General features: G+C 38.5%; 3 protein-coding genes across 3 annotated transcripts; 2 read left to right on the top strand and 1 right to left on the bottom strand.

Annotated features, from left to right (window-relative positions):
• Positions 1-6870: 6870 nt before the first annotated feature.
• Positions 6871-8647, bottom strand: LOC115985951 (G-type lectin S-receptor-like serine/threonine-protein kinase LECRK3). The gene is made up of 3 exons (XM_031108833.1): positions 8572-8647; positions 7395-7894; positions 6871-7281 (listed from the first exon to the last, which is right to left on the bottom strand). Exons 1-3 carry the CDS (start codon positions 8645-8647, stop codon positions 6871-6873), a joined length of 987 nt encoding a protein of 328 aa, XP_030964693.1.
• A 459-nt stretch (positions 8648-9106) lies between these two features.
• LOC115985950 lies at positions 9107-9685 on the top strand. Its single transcript, XM_031108832.1, has one exon. The coding sequence runs from the start codon at positions 9107-9109 to the stop codon at positions 9683-9685; it is 579 nt and encodes a 192-aa protein (XP_030964692.1).
• Positions 9686-15630: 5945 nt separating this feature from the next.
• On the top strand, positions 15631-17835 carry LOC115985949. The gene has a single exon (XM_031108831.1). The coding sequence runs from the start codon at positions 15631-15633 to the stop codon at positions 17833-17835; it is 2205 nt and encodes a 734-aa protein (XP_030964691.1).
• Positions 17836-18403: the final 568 nt, after the last annotated feature.

Here is an 18403-nt window from a genome sequence, read left to right as displayed (position 1 = left end):
GTGAGCTCTTTTAGCAAAAACAATAAAAAAAAGTGTGGGAAGATATATAGACACAAGTCTATGCATGTCTCAAGATCAACAAAACCATTCACTAATCATTCATGTCAAGGTTGAAGATCTATTTACAACAGTCATGGAAGATTTCAAAATTTCTCACACAATGATGTAAGTTCAAAGGGAGCAAGCTATGCTCATAGGAGCAAGCTAGGATTTCTTTCTCAAAATTCTCCCTAGAAGCACTCTGAATATCGTGGGTATAAGGGTATATATATAGTAGGGTGAGAAGGAATGTGGAAAGTCAGTTTTTCCCAAACAGGGTGGTCTGGCGACTTGACCTTATGACTGGGCTGAGTCGTGAGTTCAAGCTGCGAGCTAACAGCCTGGCCAGCCTGGGACTTTTGTCCTGTAGTGCAACAGTTGGCATGACTCTTTAGCTCCCCTGCATGCTCCACACGTGTGCCAACTTTGGCGGCTTGCCAGTCGTGAGTCACCCGCGAGTCCAGCCACAAGTCTCTGCATCCTTGCACAATCTTGAGCATTTCTTCACACTCTTTCACTCACTACCCTTACAGGATTCCCACCTAAATACAAGGTTACTAATGGCTAAAATACAAGCAAATTTGACACAGAATAAAGCCAATAAGATGGTTGATAAAATTCAACCTTACAATCTCCTCCTTTGGCTATTCCATGACAAAACCCTAAAACAAACTCTAGACTTAATATGTGAGTTGGGAACAGTTGAACAAAACTCACTCACACCTAACTCTAGAATCTGATAAGCTGTTGAATCATATGAACAAGAATCTCCTGAAACATAACAACACCGTATCATCATTGTATGTAGAAAAACTTGTAATAGCATATGAGACAAGTACAATGTGATCAAGCAAAATGGAATGAGAAATAAACCATGACTTGACCAAACAGGCAATCACTACAAAATAGTGACCATAATGCTCATTCACACTTGGAATGAACATCCAAACATACAAGCCAATAAACTCAATGCAAATCACTTGCATGCCCAACACTCAACCAATGCACAATACATAAAGTATATGCATCTAGGAACAAAATCCTACAAGGGCACAAGAGTGAGAAAACTTAAAGAAAATGCATAATATTTAGATAGAAGTATTGGCAATAGAAGATAAAGGCTACATAAGCATGGTACAAACCATAAAAGCCTACAAATTAGCACATGGAAACAAACCCTAAAAGCTTACAAAAGCAAAATGGGCACAAACTACTATAAACAAGTTCCATAAAATACTGAAATAGCATAAGTTAATAAGAAGCAAAATGTTAAACAGAAATATTGAACATAGGCTTGCTTGCTGAAATCACCCCCTTTAATATTCTTTTCCCCCTTTAATCAAGCTATTTCTCCCCCTTTCATTGTTCTCCCCCTATAAACATCATCTCCCCTTTTTTGTCATGAAATAGCTAGGCCATATCCTCTTCTAGCTTCCTCTAAATCTGATCCAATTGAGCTTGTAGGGAGGTGAATTACATATCCCACCGAATGCTGTGATGATGTAAGATAGATGTGAGTTCGAACATCTTGGTGCTCAACTCATGGATAGATGTCACAATGTTGTCGAGTTTGTCATCAAAGGAGAATGAGCTAGAACGTGAACCACTGGGAGATGCGCAAGTTTCTGATTTGACCTTCTTCCGACTATGACCAATGCTAGCGTTGAATGTACGTATGGTGATTAGACTCGGTTTTGTGCAGGGAAAGTCATCATCTGTTGGCCAAATCCCTTTGAGCTTCAAAATTCTAAAAATGAGACAGCAAAAAGGAACACATATCCTTGACTCAGTTCATAGTACCGTTTTGCACATAATGTGATAGATATGAGCACAGATGTCAATCTCTACATCAGAGATTAGGTCATGAAAAAATAAGGCACGTCCAAGGTTCATATACCCTGTGTTGGATAAGAGGTACAGGTTATGAAACATGACTATTGTCAGCACTCTCAATTTTGGAGGAAGAGAGGAAACGCTAACGAAGTTTCCATTTGATGACAATTCCAAGTCTTGTCCAAGACCATCCCGAAGAAGTTCCTCATCTGGACATAGATCATCATAAACTGGTGAGTTCTTGAGCATTGGCCTATTTATGTGAAGAATCTCTACCAAATATATGGGAGAGACTGAGAAACTTTTCCTTCTAACCCAGCACTTGAGTTCTCTGCCTTCCACAATTGCATTGGCATAAAATTATTTTACCAAATTCTCGTAAGCGTCATCAATGTCGGAGAGAAGGTAATTCCAATCCTTGTGGGCAAACCATTTGGGATGTCGATGTCAAAAAGTAACAATTGATCAACAACCCTCTCAAGTAATGGTGTAGCATCTCTGAAGTAATTTTCATGAGTCTGAAAATCAACATAGGATTTGAACTTGTTGGGATCGAACACTCTTGATGATGAACGAGTCCTTTTTGTTCTAGGTGAGGTCATCAACATCAATGATAGGTTCCTTCCCTTTGCTACTAGCTCCTTTCACAGCTACTCTCTTAAATGGAGACATTTTCACTCTACATCATATTTCATCAAAAAGAACAAAAGAAACCCCATAATACCACAAACATTATTAGCAATGGGTTAGTTCAAAAACAAGGATAATGATGAAAACCATAAAAATTTAAGATAAAGTTCCTGAACAAGACAATGAGTGTGTGTGTCACTAATGACCTAATATTAACTCAAGATAGAGTAGATCAGTAAATAACCACAAAAAATCACACAATGAGTTCACTAGAATATCAGATACTTGTGTACAATCAAGAGATATACAAATATTAGTAGAAAAACACAATCCAAGAGGAATATGTAGTAGATGAGAAAGATAAAGAGTAAGAGACAAAAACCCCAAACCTTTCCTTGAAGAATGAAAAAGTGGTGACAAATTAGTTGAAACTGATGTGTGTGAGCACGATGTGTCAAAGAAGAACAGTCACTAGATGCGAGGGAAAGAAATGAAAATCCTTTTTGAAACCAGTATAGAAAAAGAATCTTCTTGTGCAACACACGCGTTTTTCGCGACTGCATTAAGTCGCGTGCCAATTGCCAGTGCCAACTACTAAAACACTTGAAAGAAAACTTTTGAAAAAAATTTCTAAGTGTTTTTCAAGACTGGAAGTTTCACTTGCGAGAGAGTCGTGAACTGAGCCGCGAAAATCTCTATCTACCCCTCACTACTAGACCTTCCACTCGTGAACAAGTCGCCAACCTGAGCTGCGAAAGACATGAAATTCCAAATTTTTGAAAAATATTCTAAGTCTTTTTTGTGACTGAAGCATTTACCCGCCAATGAGTCGCCAGTGAGTCGCAAATATCTCTATGATGGACTCGCGACTGGAGTATGGGATTGGTTCTACCCGCGACTGAGTCGCCAGAACAGGACAATACAATTTTTTGAAATTTTTTAAAATTTTTGCAAAAGCAAAGTACTTTCTAAAAATAACTAACTCAAAAATCTTTTTGTGATTGATTAACAAAGATTGAGCATATGAAAACACATTTAATCAAGTACATTCACACAAATGAATATGGCATTCATTGAACATAGACATGTGTATTATGTGTGAATATCAACAATGAGATAGTCCTTAGTCTAATGTGAAGCGTCAATGATTAATTCGATCAAGGCATACACAACTAGCACTAGATAATGTGATCCATTCAATCAAGACACACAACCTTTTCTTCCACTAGATCCCGATTGAAATGGTAACGTATCTCAATGTGCTTAGACTTTGAATGCTGAATTGGGTTTTTAGAGAGATTAATGGCACTGGTGTTATCACAAACACACATTGTATCTTAAGGAATTCCATAGTCATGAAGTAGCTTTTTCATCCAAAGGAGTTGTGTGCAGCAACTTCTAGCAGCTATGTACTCTGCTTTAGCTATAGAATGAGGCACGGACTTTTGTTTCTTGCTCATCCAAGAGACAAGATTGTTACCCAAGTAGAAGCATCCTCACCTTGTGATGGCTTGTCTTTGTTTGCTTTCCCATTTGGCATGCACCACAAATAGTCTTCTTTACCTTTCCAAACTTTGGAAGTCTCTCAACAGCTTCAAGTTTAGATTCTTTAGCTACTTGTTTGAAATTTGCATGCCCAAATCTGTGATGCCAAAGTTCCAACATGTCAACATGAGCACTTCTACAGGAAATGGGTGCCGTAGGAACTACTCCATAGCAATTATCAGTAGTCCTATTTCCCTCTAAGACTTGAATCCCTTTTTCATTAATGATTATGCATCCCTTCTTTGAGAATTGGACAAGGAAATCCTCATCACATATTTGAGTGATGCTTAAGAAATTCGCCTTCAGCCCTTTGATGTATAAGACATCTTTCAATAAAGGTAATCCCGAAATCTCAATAGTCCCTTTGCCGAGAACATGAGCATGACTCCCATCACCAAATGTTACATAGTCACCAACCTTCTCTTTGAGTGCCTTAAATAGTGATTTATCACCTGTCATATGACGAGAACAGCCACTATCAAGATACCATAAGCATGAATTAAATACCTTCAATGAGGTGTGCACAAATAGACAAGCATCAGACAAACATTCTTGACCTTCAAACAAAAATTTATCTTCAATTTTCATGCTTCTATTAGACTGAATTTTCTTTTCAGATTATCAACCTTCTCACACAATATTCTATTTTTTCTTTTATACTTCTTAATCAAAGAGTTAGATTCAGATAGGCAATTGTGTAAGATGTGATTCTTATTCTCAAAATATTTTAGCATGTGAACAAATATCCTAGCATGTTTCTTTGTTTTTAATAACTCTAAGAGTTCATTGATAGGACACCCTTCAAACACACTCATAGAGTCATTATCACAAAAATTTAAACCACAATTCAGAATGGCCTTTTCCATAGCTGCATCCATAGCAATGGGGTCTAGGATCGCACCTAGGTAATTAAACCCCAGCAAATGCACCCGCTCTGATACCAATTGAGAGTTCAATTAGTGTATAAAACACTATGAATGTTTAGACCCCAATTTACAAATTACCAATTCAAGCTTAATGTTAAACAATTAATGTGCAAAATATGAACATAAGCTTAAAACAGAATTGATAAACAATCTAAACCAAATAAAATCACATCCACAGCAGAAATTATATGGAAAAGATCAAGGGAAAAGAGATGCAAACACAAGGACAACACTTGATGTGTTATCAAAGAGGAAACCAAAGCCCTCGGCATAAAACCTCTTCGCCGCCCTCCAAGTGGTAAATAATCCACTAAAGAACGTAGTTGGGATACATGAACAGCAGAAGACTCTCCAAGCCTAATCTACCTAATGTACCTAAGTCCTCTAAGCTCCTACTCCAATGAGGTTATGCCGAACCTATTTCTTCTTTAGCTTACCGGATGCCGCTACTTGACCATAGCATCTATCAATATGAAATTGGTCCCTTCTTAACTACTTTCCAAACACCAAATGGCCTTCTCACAGATATGGGTATGGTGAGAAAAGGTTTAGGTAATGTACCTTTCAAGGATTTGACAATGAAGAGGAAGAGAGTAGAGGAATTTGAAGAGTCTCTATGTGAAGATTGTGGATGAATCAAGCTTGTTTTTCTCTAGGGTTTTTCATGGTAGGGGGAGAAGGAATGTGAAAAGTCAGTTTTTCCAAACAGGGTGGTCTGGCGACTTGACCTCGCAACTTGACCTCGCGACTTGGCTGAGTTGCGAGTTCAAGCTGCGAGCTAACAGTCTGGCTAGCCTGGGACTTTTGTCCTGTAGTGCAATAGCTGGCATGACTCTTCAGCTCCCGTGCATGCTCCACACATGTGCCAACTTTGGTGGCTTGCCAGTCGCGAGTCACCTGTGAGTCCAGACGTGAGTCTCTGCATCCTTGTACAATTTTGAGCATTTCTTCACACTCTCTCACTCACTACCCTTACATGATTCCCATCTAAATACAGGGTTACTAATTGCTAAAATAGAAGCAAATTTAGAACTGAATAAAGCCAACAAGATGATTGATAAAATTCAACCTTACATACCCTTTTGTCCTTCTAGCCCCTGTGTAGGTCCTTATTTGATTTGGCATTAACAATTTCGCCAGCCCAAAGTTAGCAATTTTGGCAGTCCAAGACTCATCCATCAATATGTTTTATGGCTTTATATCACAATGAATGATAGGAGCCTCACACTCTTCATGTAGATAGAGAATCCCTCTTGCAATATCCAGTGCAATTCTCATTCTCTCAGTCTAATCTGGACGCCATGTGGGCTTATACAGAAAATCAGCTAGGGAGCCATTGCTCAAATATTTGGAAACCAAAAGCCTTTTAGAGTCCTCTGCACAGAAACCCAGCAAATGAACTAAGTTCCTATGATGGGTCTTCCCAGTTGCTCGCATCTCTACTCGGAACTCCTTCTCACCTTCTTTAACTAACTTCACTAGTATCTTCACTACAACAACAAGTTTTTTTCCTTTGCATAGTGCACCTTTGTAAACTGTTCCAAATGAGCCCTTACCCAACTCTTCTTTGAAACTATTTGTTGCCTTTTGAGCTCATTATATGAAAGCAATCTCAAGGTGACCTAAATCAGGCCCAAGTTTCCATTCTCCAATAGCCTTTTGTGCCTCAATACTCTACTTTTGAAAATGAAAAGGCCAGAGATTGAAAGGGCAACACATGTCAATATAGTGCAAACAAAAGCCGAAACAAAAATTTGCACTATGGCTCTTATACTTGTGATCACGATCACTGGTGGTTTTGGTTTTCTCATATCAGGATTGTGACTTCTATTAATGTCTTTTATGCCCACTTTCAACAAAGCTGTGGACTGCTCTCCTGTGTCTCTTCTAACATATCTTAGTGGAAGATTATGTTCATGCAAGCGCTACTCTTGAAGAGTGCTTCACCACAATCAGAGTCTTCCAAACAAGGCTTTCTACATTCCTCCATTGACATTGATTGCCTGAAATAAGCACGATCTGCCAACACCAAGTTCTCTATGGTAGTGATGTTATAGAAGGCTGCATTTTCTTTCCCACCTTTAAACACTTCTTCTGAAAAGTTTCTCACGCACCCAAGAGACCTATGATTCGAGTCTATGAAATCAGTTACAGGAAGGCAAAGACAGTCCCTTTGGGCGCCATCAAATGTACAAAAGCTATTGAAACCAGACACACCTTTCACTTCATATAGATTGTCCAGCGCTGACCATGATAAGCTAGATACGTTGAGCTTGCTACTTTCATCATCATAGGTGTGAGAATACAACTGGAAAATTCCATCAACATCAAGAGTTGCACGATAAATAGTATTGTTTTCGTTCCTGGTTGAAGATGGAGCAGCAGCCAAGACCTTAACAAAGAAGTGCTATTGATGATAACCAGAAGGCCTGTATGATTGAGATAGAGGTGAAACTTGAAACCTTTAACAAAAGTGTTTGAGCTCCAGTAAGCATCTCCTGGTGTGTCTCTAGTGTTTATTGGGTATAAAACAAGGTTTTCATCAAGCGGCATCTTGAGATGAAAGCGTCCCGTTGAATGATTATTCCCTGTTAAACTAGAGAATAGCTGAGCTCCAGCAAACAGAGTTTGACCTCCTAAAATGGTGTCAATTAGATAATCAAAACTCTGCCAAATGATCTTGGGATCAATGCCATAGAGCACAAAATTTCCATAGTCAAGCATGGAAGCATGGGAAGCCGAGTCTATTGCATCAGCAACGAGTTTCTCTTGTCCTTCATCAGTTCTCAATAGAAGCTTACCATCTTCTGTGAAATCTAGCGTTGCATTCGATTTGTACGGAGGTTCTTCATGAAACGTTGTCCAGACAATTGTTGCTTTGTCAACACCCACCAACCAAATCCCAACAACGAAGCCACTGCCTTGGTGATAGAATCCAAAAGCAAATAGTTGATTATGAGAAAGCCACGATGTGGGTTGAGACTGTTAAGCTCTGGGAGAAAGTGAAGAGCCCTGGGGTATGTGACTTGACTGATTTAGTTGAGCTCTTGCAATTGCAAAGGATGTGAACAGAAGTGAGAATAGAATGGACATGGAAGCCATGGGTGGATTCATGACAGAAAAATGCTAATATTGGTTTTGATTTTGAACTATAAGGAAAGACATATAAGAGAGAGCAATAGTGGAGTTTTTTTGGGGGTCAAATTTCACACTTGATTTTTCCAAAACCAAAGATGTTCAAAATTCAAACAAATGTATCTTTTCCATTGTGTTTTTTTTACCAAACTTTTGTGGAGAGATAAATTAAGGAATTTTTTTTTTTTGATAGTGAAGTTAGAATTTTATTAAAAAATCGGTAAAACCCAGAGAAATATACAACTGTTCATGTCCGCTAACATCAGGTAAAGACTACACAACATAACTTAGGGAGCTCATTCAGGCTGGGTGTCTGTGTTCTTGTGAGATGCTTTGACATGCGCTGGTAGTCTTGTAACAGAGTCATGGCTCCATGGAGTACGTCAGCTGATTGAGACTGTTTTCACTATAAGTAAACCTGGTTTCTAGCCTTCCAAATGGACCGAGTGACCATCACCCATACTTCTAATTCCTTCACCGTGAGCTTCCCTTTCATCTGTCTGGCGAGGGAGTGAAAGTCCGGTGTTGCAACTGTACATTTCTGCAATTTTCCTTTGACTAGAACCCACACATTGCTAGCTAACATGGTTTCAAATAGTAGTGGCAACCGACTACCACCAGTAGCTCCTCCTTATGGTGCAATTACACAATCTACACAAGGAAAAGGCCAAGTTAATCAAGCTAATCCACAACCCAACCGCACTGCAGCTACTAGTTCTGGCTCTCGATGTTTCAAGTGTGGTGAGGCAGGGCATAGAATGGCTGATTGCAAGAAGGGTGGCCGATATGGAAAGGGTTTATTTATTGAGAGTAAAGAATGTACTGATGATCATTTAAATACCTTTGAGTAAGAAGCTGTTTATGATGCTGAAGAGGAAGAGGAGTATGTGTAGGGGGATGATGGCCCTTTGTTAGTTACAAGAAGGGCGTGTTTCACACCTCGCAAATCTGAAGGCAAGGATTGGCTCCGAAGCAATATCTTTCAAACTACATGTACTATGGGGGGCAAGGTATGTAGACTTGTTATTGATTCTGGAAGCTGTGAGAATGTGGTATCAGAAGAGGCTGTTCAAAAATTGGGATTAGCAACAAAGAAGCACCCTAACCCTTACAAACTATCTTGGCTCAAAAGGGGCAATGAGGTAACTGTATCTAAACGTTGTTTGGTTTCTTTTTCTATTGAGTTGAAATATAAGGATAATGCATGGTGTGATGTGGTAGTTATGGATGCATGTCATCTTCTCATTGGTAGACCATGGCAATATGATAGAGAGGTTCAACATGATGGTAAGAAGAATACATACAGTTTCATGTTTGGTAGCACAAAAATTGTGTTGTTGCCCTGTAAGGAGATTGAACCTAAGCTAACTTCAAGAGGGGGTAAGAATCTCTTAGCTAAAAGGGCATTGGTTGAAGAGATATTTGATTCAGGGTTGGTGTTTGTATTATTGGGAAAGGAGAGCTCAATGGGTAGTGTAGTACCAGAGGCTGTGCAATCTTTATTAGATGAATTTGCAAACGTGTTTCCTAGTGATCTACCTGAGGGGTTACATTTGAACTTTGGACTTGAAGTGTAGTCAACAGCAAAAATGCAAGTACCTTACTTTGTTATCATTGAAGTTTTTGATATTGTTGTTGTTACGTAGGATATATGATGGTGTTGTGGATATATATATATATATATATATATATATATATATATATATATTTATATATATATTCATCATCTAAATAATATGATTGCTATTTGGAGTATCGAATTTTTTGATGTTGTTGTCACGCGAGGATATCTGTTGCTGTTGTAGATATATATAAATTGTTGTCGTCTCATGAATATCAATTTTGGTGTTGTAGATATAAATATAAATATATATATATATATATATATATTAATATTTATAGAGATGTGATTGAATAAACGGGTATATTTAAAGTTTGGAGTTTTGGGGAGTCAAACAATTTAGCTGGGTCTGGGACTCTTTGCTTATCTGGTTTTTTTTTTTTTCTCTCTCTCTCTCTCTTAGAAACCAGACCCCAAGTGCGGGCTGGGCATTATTCTAGAAAGTGGAATTGGTTTTGCATATGAAGCATGCTTTTGGAACTTTCTAAAGTTCTAATCTACCCCAAATTCACACTTCTTTTCTTATACCTTTTTAGGTAAATGTTTAATAATTTGCAGCAATTATAATTTGGAATGATATATATTTTTGTCTATTTTTTGTGGTTATTGGGTTTGAGTAATTATTTTAGTGTGTGTGTTCTAAGCGGTGCTCTCTCTTCCTCCTATTATTTTTGTCTATTGTTTTTCTTACATTTAAGTCTTAGTCTCTTTTTTATTTTTATTTTTTAGGGTTATATATCAATAATTTTGTTAGATGGCATGGTAGGTACATTGGATGAATACGGGTGAGTGAAATAGTAGTCAATCTATCAAGTAGTTGTGAAAGACCATTTTCTATAAATATCCTACCATATAAAATTTAATATTGTACTTTGTTGTACTTTTCACTGTACATTTATTTTTAAAAGAAAATACATTTATTTAGTGCTTCACATTACCTTGGAATAATAGCTATAGAGATGATAGGCCTAGTAGTATATATTGGGCTGGGGGCCCGGTCTGAGGACGCTTAATAGTCTGAGGATGGGTAAACATTGTTATGGAAGTCAGCATTAATGAATACAGAAGGGATTTAGGTCATAATGGTAAGAGAAGGTGGTCCGAGGAGGGATGCTTCCTTGGCTAAGTGAAGCAGAGGTCAAAAGGTGCAATTTGCCATCCAAAAGCAACGTACCAGGAGAATCTATTGATAAGGATATACATGATGAAACAACAAGACAAAGGAAGGCTATGAAATATCTATGAGAAAGATGCTACCACTGTATTAAATGCTCTGTAGCTAACTCTCTGACCGCATTAATGAGAAAATGATACTTGAACAGTAATTTTCAGCCTTACAACTACTTGCAAAGACTTTAGAAAGGTGCTGATGGGACAAAAATCAACATCAGCAATCTAATCTATACGTGGAGGGTAGAGATGAAAGAAGGAAGACAGTATAAAATAGAAAGAAGACCATGAGGGAAAGGGATTGGAGAATTAAGAGAAAAATATTGTGGCAACAAGAACTGTACTTGTAATCAAATTCAAGAAATATATAAGAACTAATCTCCTTGGATTGTGCTGAGGACGATTTTCTTTAGATAAAACTAGTCTATCTTTATTTTATTATCATCTGGATCCATAACAATTGTTACCCAACTCATTAGAGTTTAGTTTTCTAACCCACTCTCTACAAATTCATTATTTTGGGCTCTTTGGGCTTAGATCCTTTTACCTTTTAGGTTTAGGAACCAAATTGTAACCTTACAATTGGCACCATCTGTGAGAATTACTTAAGCTTTTTTGAGTTCGACATCCAACTGTGGTAGTTCAGGGCCAAACCAGGAGGAATCTATTGGTTCCCAACATCAAGATTAGTTCCTCAACCTTGAGCGGAAGAGGGATCGGGAGTTTTATGTGAATACCACGCATACTGGGGGAAGTCAATTTTGAGGGGGAAGTTAGTTTCGAGGTGGAAGTCACCTCTCGCATGAAGAGAATACTAGGAATATGCAACTGGAGATTGATCGTTTACGAAGGAGGTTACACCACAAGAAACGTAGGACAACCCTTTCAAGTTTTGGCCCCTCTTCTGATGATGATAGTGATATTAGCTATTGGCTAAGGGCCAAGACTCCTCCTAGTGAATCCTTTTCATGTGATAAGGATCATCATTACAAGCAGAGAAGGGAGAGCCCACCTCACCAAGGTCTAGGCAATGATGCTATGGGCAGCGCTTTGAATCAAATTTCCAAGTCCCCTTTTACCCGTAAATTGAAAGTGGAAAACCTCCTCGGCGGTTTACTCAACCAACGTTCACCATGTACAATGGCAAAGCGGACCCAGTGGAGCATGTTAGCAACTTCAACTAGAGGACGACCGTTCATTCCAGGAACAAAGTCTTGATGTGCAAAGTGTTCCCATCCAGATGATGCCAATTGTAAGGTCACAATTTGGATCTAGACCCAAAGATCCTAATACAATGAATTTGTAGAAAGTGGGTCATAAAATTAGGCTATAATGAGTTTGGTAACAATTGTAATGGATCTAGATGACAATAAAATGAAGATAGATTGGTTTTTATCTAAAGAAAATCATCCTCGGCACAATCCGAGGAGACCAGTTCTTATATATCTCTTGAATTTGATTACAAGCGTAGTTCTTATTGCTACAGTATTTTTCTCTTAATTCTCCGATCCCACTTCTTTCTATTTTATACTATCTTCATTCTTTCATCTCTACCCTTCACGTGTAGATTAGATTGTTGGTATTGATCCTTGTCCCATCAGAACCTTCCTAAAGTCTTTGGGAGTAGCTGTAAGGTTGACAATTACTGTTCAAGTATCACTTCCTCATTAATGCGGCCAAAGAGTTAGTTATAGAGTATTCAATGCAGTGGTAGCAGCTTTCTCTTATATATTTTATGGCTTTCCTTTGTCCTATGCTTTCATGATGTATATACTTATCAACAGAATCTCCTAGAATGTTACTACTGGATGGCAGACTGCACCTTTTGACCTCTGCTTCACTCAACTGAGGAAGCATCCCTCCTCGGACCACCTTCTCGAACCATCATGACCAAACCCCCTTCTTTATTCATTAATACCAACCTCCATAACAATGTTTACCCGTCCTCAGATTACTAGGTGTCCTCGGACCGGGCCCCCGGCCCAATATATACTACTGGGCCTATCATCCCTACAATAACCATTGGGAGAAAATACTAAATCACTAATAGAGTTGGAATTTTAGCTAAATCATATGACTTTTTAGTGTTTGTTTGGTAACCCATTGCAAAAGGATTTTTTTTTTCAAACCCAATTATTTTTCAAAATTAATTTTTGTGGGGTTGCCAAATTGACCCCTTTTCCCTTTTTTTTTTATTTAATTTTTATAATTTTGCCAACAATGGACCCTTAGTTATTAATATACAGCGTTTGGTGTGATTTGATGTTGCAGGACTACTATTAATTCCTTATTGTTCAATTAGTGGTTAAAGAACTTGCAAACTGAAACTGAATTTTAGCTAACAATGCCATGTCTCTTAAACATGTACTTGAATTTTAGCCAACAGTGCCATGTCTCTTAAACGTGTACTTTAGTTATAGATGTATACTAAGTGTCTATCTTTTAGGAATAAATAACTACCATTTTAAAAAATTGAATGAAGAAAATACTAAGTTTACAACCTGAGAGTCTTTAGTATTTGAAAAATTTGTTATGGATGTACAATAACTAGCTACCTTTTTGGACTAAGTGGCTGCCTTTAAGTAAATTTTTCTTTTTTTATAATTGTGACACTCTATGGCTAGTATATCTTTTTATGTTATTACAAAGTTCACAATCCAAAAAGCACCGCATACCCTTGGTGCGATAATCACTTTATAAGTATAAGTGCTTGTAGAGTGTGGGGGGCAAGGGTCGGGATTTAAGTCTCCAAGAGGGAGCTTCATACACATATATACTTAGATTAGGCTAGAATAGAAATTCTATCTTGTATCAAAAAAAGTTCACAATCCAAAAGTAATAATTTTCATTCATTAAATTTTTGGACTTGGGTTCAAAAAAAATAATAGATGCACAAAAAAAAATTACATTGCTTGATATTAAACTTAGAGAATAGGTGGACTTCTCAAACGGTATTCTTGGTGTTTTAAGAAATTAATACTATTTAAATTTTCTTTTACTTCAACTGAGCCTTAATCCTATTTCCAGCTTTCTGAAAAGTAAATTTGAGGGTGTGAAAGACATTGAAAATTATATATTACACTTAAAATCAGCTACCATAAGGTATTACAGACCATTTCTTCTTCGTGTCTACAGATGTCACAAAGAGGATCAATAGGCAGTCTCCTTCTTGCAAGGTTAGCTCGTGTAGGGAGAATATCAGAGCATGCTCTCCAAAGGAAGGTTCGCACCTTTGGTGGAACATCCATTTTCCACAGTTTGTGCCAAAGCCTCTTGTCTTCCTGCGCTTTGGAATGCTCGACCCACCACCGTGATTCAAATGAAGGGCAACTAAGTAAGCAAATCGGACTGTGAAACATTGGGCTTTATTTTCTTTCCAGCAAATTTTGTTTGGTGTTTGGGGATCGCCAAGTCTGATGCTGAGGATATCTTCCTGTATGGACTGCATGAAAGTGTTTTGTATCAAAGGTCTGTTCCACTGATTGGTTTGCTAGTCAATAAGGTCTCCCACCTTCAAGGATGTGTCAGCACCCGGTTTGAAGAGTGGTGGGCGGGACAACCACTTAGGGAATTTTCAAATACTCATAGAATAAGTGGGTATTGCTTATGCTACCATCTTGATCAAAACCTCCATTCCCACCTTTGATATAGTTTTTTCCTTCCACCCCATCACCCTTTTTGTTATCCTTTCTTGTAGGCCCTTAAAAGTGTTCACCTTAGATTTTGCCCCAACCATAGGTAGACCAAGGTATTTTTCACAATTTGTCATAACTTGAGCACCCAACAAATTTCGAATTTCCTCCTTGATTCTAGGAGTAGTGTTCTTACTGAAGAAGATTGTGGTTTTTTGTTTGTTGATTACGTGACTCGAGGCTTCCTCATATTGTGTAAGGATGTTAAGAAGTTGCTAGCATTCAGTAATCTTAGCCTCACAAAATAGCAGGTTATCATCTACAAAGATAAGGTGAGAGATACGAACACCGCCCCAGCAACTTTGGATCTCCTTCAATCTATTAGTAGTCACTTCCTTCCTAATCAAAGAAGATAACCCCTTAGCACAAAATAAGAAGAGGAAATGAGACAAAGGGTCACCTTGCTTTATTCTACAGGTAGGAGTTATGAGGCTTTTTGGCTCCCCATTAATAAGTACCGAATAGGAGGCTGTACAAATTGTTTCCATAGCCAAATTCACCCATTGTTCCGATAGTCCCATCTTAAGCATAATCCTGCGAAGGAAGCTCCACTCCACTCTATCATAAGCCTTGCTTATATCGAGTTTGATTGCCATGTGCCCAGTTGATGCAAATCACGTTATGAAGAAACAAATAGTTTTTATTGTTTTCCTTTTCCTATTTGAATTAGGATTTATTTACTCTAGTACTTTGAATTAAAATCCTTTTCCTAGTTGAATTGGGATTTTAATTGTTTTTCTTTTCCTAGTTAAATTGTTTTTCCTTTCTCAAGTAGAAGTAGGTTTATTATTTCTTTTCTTAAAAGGAATAGGAGAAATTCTATTCCTATAAATACTCTTTATAGAGAGATTATTTATGTTATGTGTGTTTTGAATAAAAGTTTGCTAGAGAGGTTTTCTCTATTACTGTGCCTATTAGCCTAGTGTTCTTGTAGAACTTAGGTTTAGTGGAAGAATTGTAGTATTTGTGTGTTTTAGATTCTGCTTCTACACGCCTACGCTGCATCAGTTGGTATCAGAGCCCAGGTTAGGTTCCTACCATGGCACGAGGATCACGTGGGGGAAGGCACGCTGCTATAGATGGTGAGTATGAACGCGATGAGATTGCACGCAATACACAACTAGAGGCTCGCTGTCAGCGGATGGAAGAGCAGTTTGAAGCGCTAACAAAGCAGCTTGCTGCCTTAGCCGTTGTTAACCAACCTCGAAACCGTAGTCCAACTCTACGTTTTGTGGAGGAAGATGAGGTAGACTATAATGTTGAGGATGAGATGGAAAATCCGTTTGCTAGACATAGAAGGAGGAGGGAGAAACCCTTGGTTTCATACAATTCAAACAGATGGGAATCTGGGTTCAAATTAGATATTCCAGAGTTCAAAGGTTGTTTACAACCTGAAGAATTCCTAGATTGGGTAGCTGCGGTTGAAGAAATTTTGGAGTTTAAGGAGGTGCCGCAAGACAAAAGAGTTTCTTTGGTGGCGACCAAATTCAGAGGACATGCTGCTGCATGGTGGCAACAATTAAAGCAAAGTCATATTCGCCAATCTATAGATGACTATACTCGAGAGTTTTATCAACTCATAGCTAGAGTTGACCTTGCAGATTCGGAAGATCAATTAGTTTCACGTTATATTGGAGGCATGAGGCAACAATTTCAAGATACTTTGAATTTATTTGACCCAATTTCTGTATCTGAAGCCCATCAGAGAGCTTTGCATTTAGAGAAGACGATGAATAGGAGGACTAACATGGTTTCAAATAGTAGTGGCAACCGACTACCACCAGTAGCTCCTCCTTATGGTGCAATTACACAATCTACACAAGGAAAATGCCAAGTTAATCAAGCTAATCCACAACCCAACCGCACTGCAGTTAGTAGTTCTGGCTCTCGATGTTTCAAGTGTGGTGAGGCAGGGCATAGAATGGCTGATTGCAAGAAGGGTGGCCGATATGGTAAGGGTTTATTTATTGAGAGTAAAGAATGTACTGATAATCATTTAAATACCTTTGAGCAAGAAGCTGTTTATGATGCTGAAGAGGAAGAGGAGTATGTGCAGAGGGATGATGGCCCTTTGTTAGTTACAAGAAGGGCGTGTTTCACACCTCGCAAATCTGAAGGTGAGGATTGGCTCCGAAGCAATATCTTTCAAACTACATGTACTATGGGGGGCAAGGTATGTAGACTTGTTATTGATTCTAGAAGTTGTGAGAATGTGGTATCAGAAGAGGCTGTTCAAAAATTGGGATTAGCAACAGAGAAGCACCCTAACCCTTACAAACTATCTTGGCTCAAAAGGGGCAATGAGGTAACTGTATCTAAACGTTGTTTGGTTTCTTTTTCTATTGAGTTGAAATATAAGGATAATGCATGGTGTGATGTGGTAGTTATGGATGCATGTCATCTTCTCCTTGGTAGACCATGGCAATATGATAGAGAGGTTCAACATGATGGTAAGAAGAATACATACAGTTTCATGTTTGGTAGCACAAAAATTGTGTTGTTGCCTTGTAAGGAGATTGAACCTAAGCCAATTTCAAGATGGGGTAAGAATCTCTTAGCTAAAAGGGCATTTGTTGAAGAGATGTTTGATTCAGGGTTGGTGTTTGTATTATTGGGAAAGGAGAGCTCAAAGGGTAGTGTAGTACCAGAGGCTGTGCAATCTTTATTAGATGAATTTGCAAACGTATTTCCTAGTGATCTACCTGAGGGGTTACCGCCACTCCGAGACATACAACACCAAATTGATCTTGTACCAGGTTCTAATCTACCTAATCGCCCACACTACCGTATGAGCCCAAAAGAGCATGAAGAACTTAGAAGACAAGTAGAGGGTTCGTTGTTAAAAGGGCACATTAGAGAGAGTCTTAGTCCCTATGCCGTGCCAGCCTTACTAACACCCAAAAAGGATGGATCATGGCAAATGTGTGTCGACAGTCGTGCCATCAACAAAATTACAGTCCGGTATAGATTCCCTATTCCTCGATTGGATGATTTGCTTGATCAGTTGAGTGGTGCTACAGTGTTTTCTAAGTTGGATCTAAAAAGTGGGTACCATCAAATTCGAGTACGTCCTGGTGATGAATGGAAGACAGCATTCAAGACACGTGAGGGGTTGTATGAGTGGCTAGTAATGCCATTCGGACTTTCTAATGCTCCTAGCACCTTCATGCGTGTTATGAACCAGATTTTTTGCCCCTTCATCGGCAAGTTTGTTGTAGTTTATTTTGATGATATCCTGATATAGAGTGCTAATATTGATTTACATCTCCAACATCTTCGTGAGGTACTCATAGTTCTAAGTAGGGAGAAATTTTATGCTGCCATAACCAAATGTTCTTTTATGACAGATAGTGTTTTATTTCTTGGTTATGTGGTGTCCAAGGATGGACTATCAGTTGATGAATCAAAGGTTACTGCTGTTAAACAATGGCCAATACCAACCACAGTCCACGAGGTTCGCAGTTTCCATGGGTTGGTGTCATTCTACCGGCAGTTTATCCCTGACTTGAAGCGTGTCAATGTGAAAGCTGAGGATCTAATCGCACAAATTCAAGAAATTCATACGGCTACTGCTAAGCGTTTACAGGAGACTTCCGCTAAGTACAAACAAGTCGCTGACAAGAAACGTCGAGTAGTAGAATTTGAGATTGGTGATTTTGTTTGGGCAATTTTGAGCAAAGATTGCTTTCCTATGGGAGAGTACAACAAACTAGCTGCTAGAAAGATTGGTCCTTTGGAGATTCTTGAGAAAATTAATCCTAATGCCTATCGATTGAAACTTCCAAGTCATATGCGTACATCTGACGTCTTCA

The sequence above is a fragment of the Quercus lobata genome, chromosome 4 (assembly GCF_001633185.2).
Source record: "Quercus lobata isolate SW786 chromosome 4, ValleyOak3.0 Primary Assembly, whole genome shotgun sequence".
Classification (NCBI taxonomy): Eukaryota; Viridiplantae; Streptophyta; class Magnoliopsida; order Fagales; family Fagaceae; genus Quercus; species Quercus lobata.
Note: the sequence above shows the minus strand (reverse complement) of the source record. Positions and strands in the feature narration are given on the sequence as shown.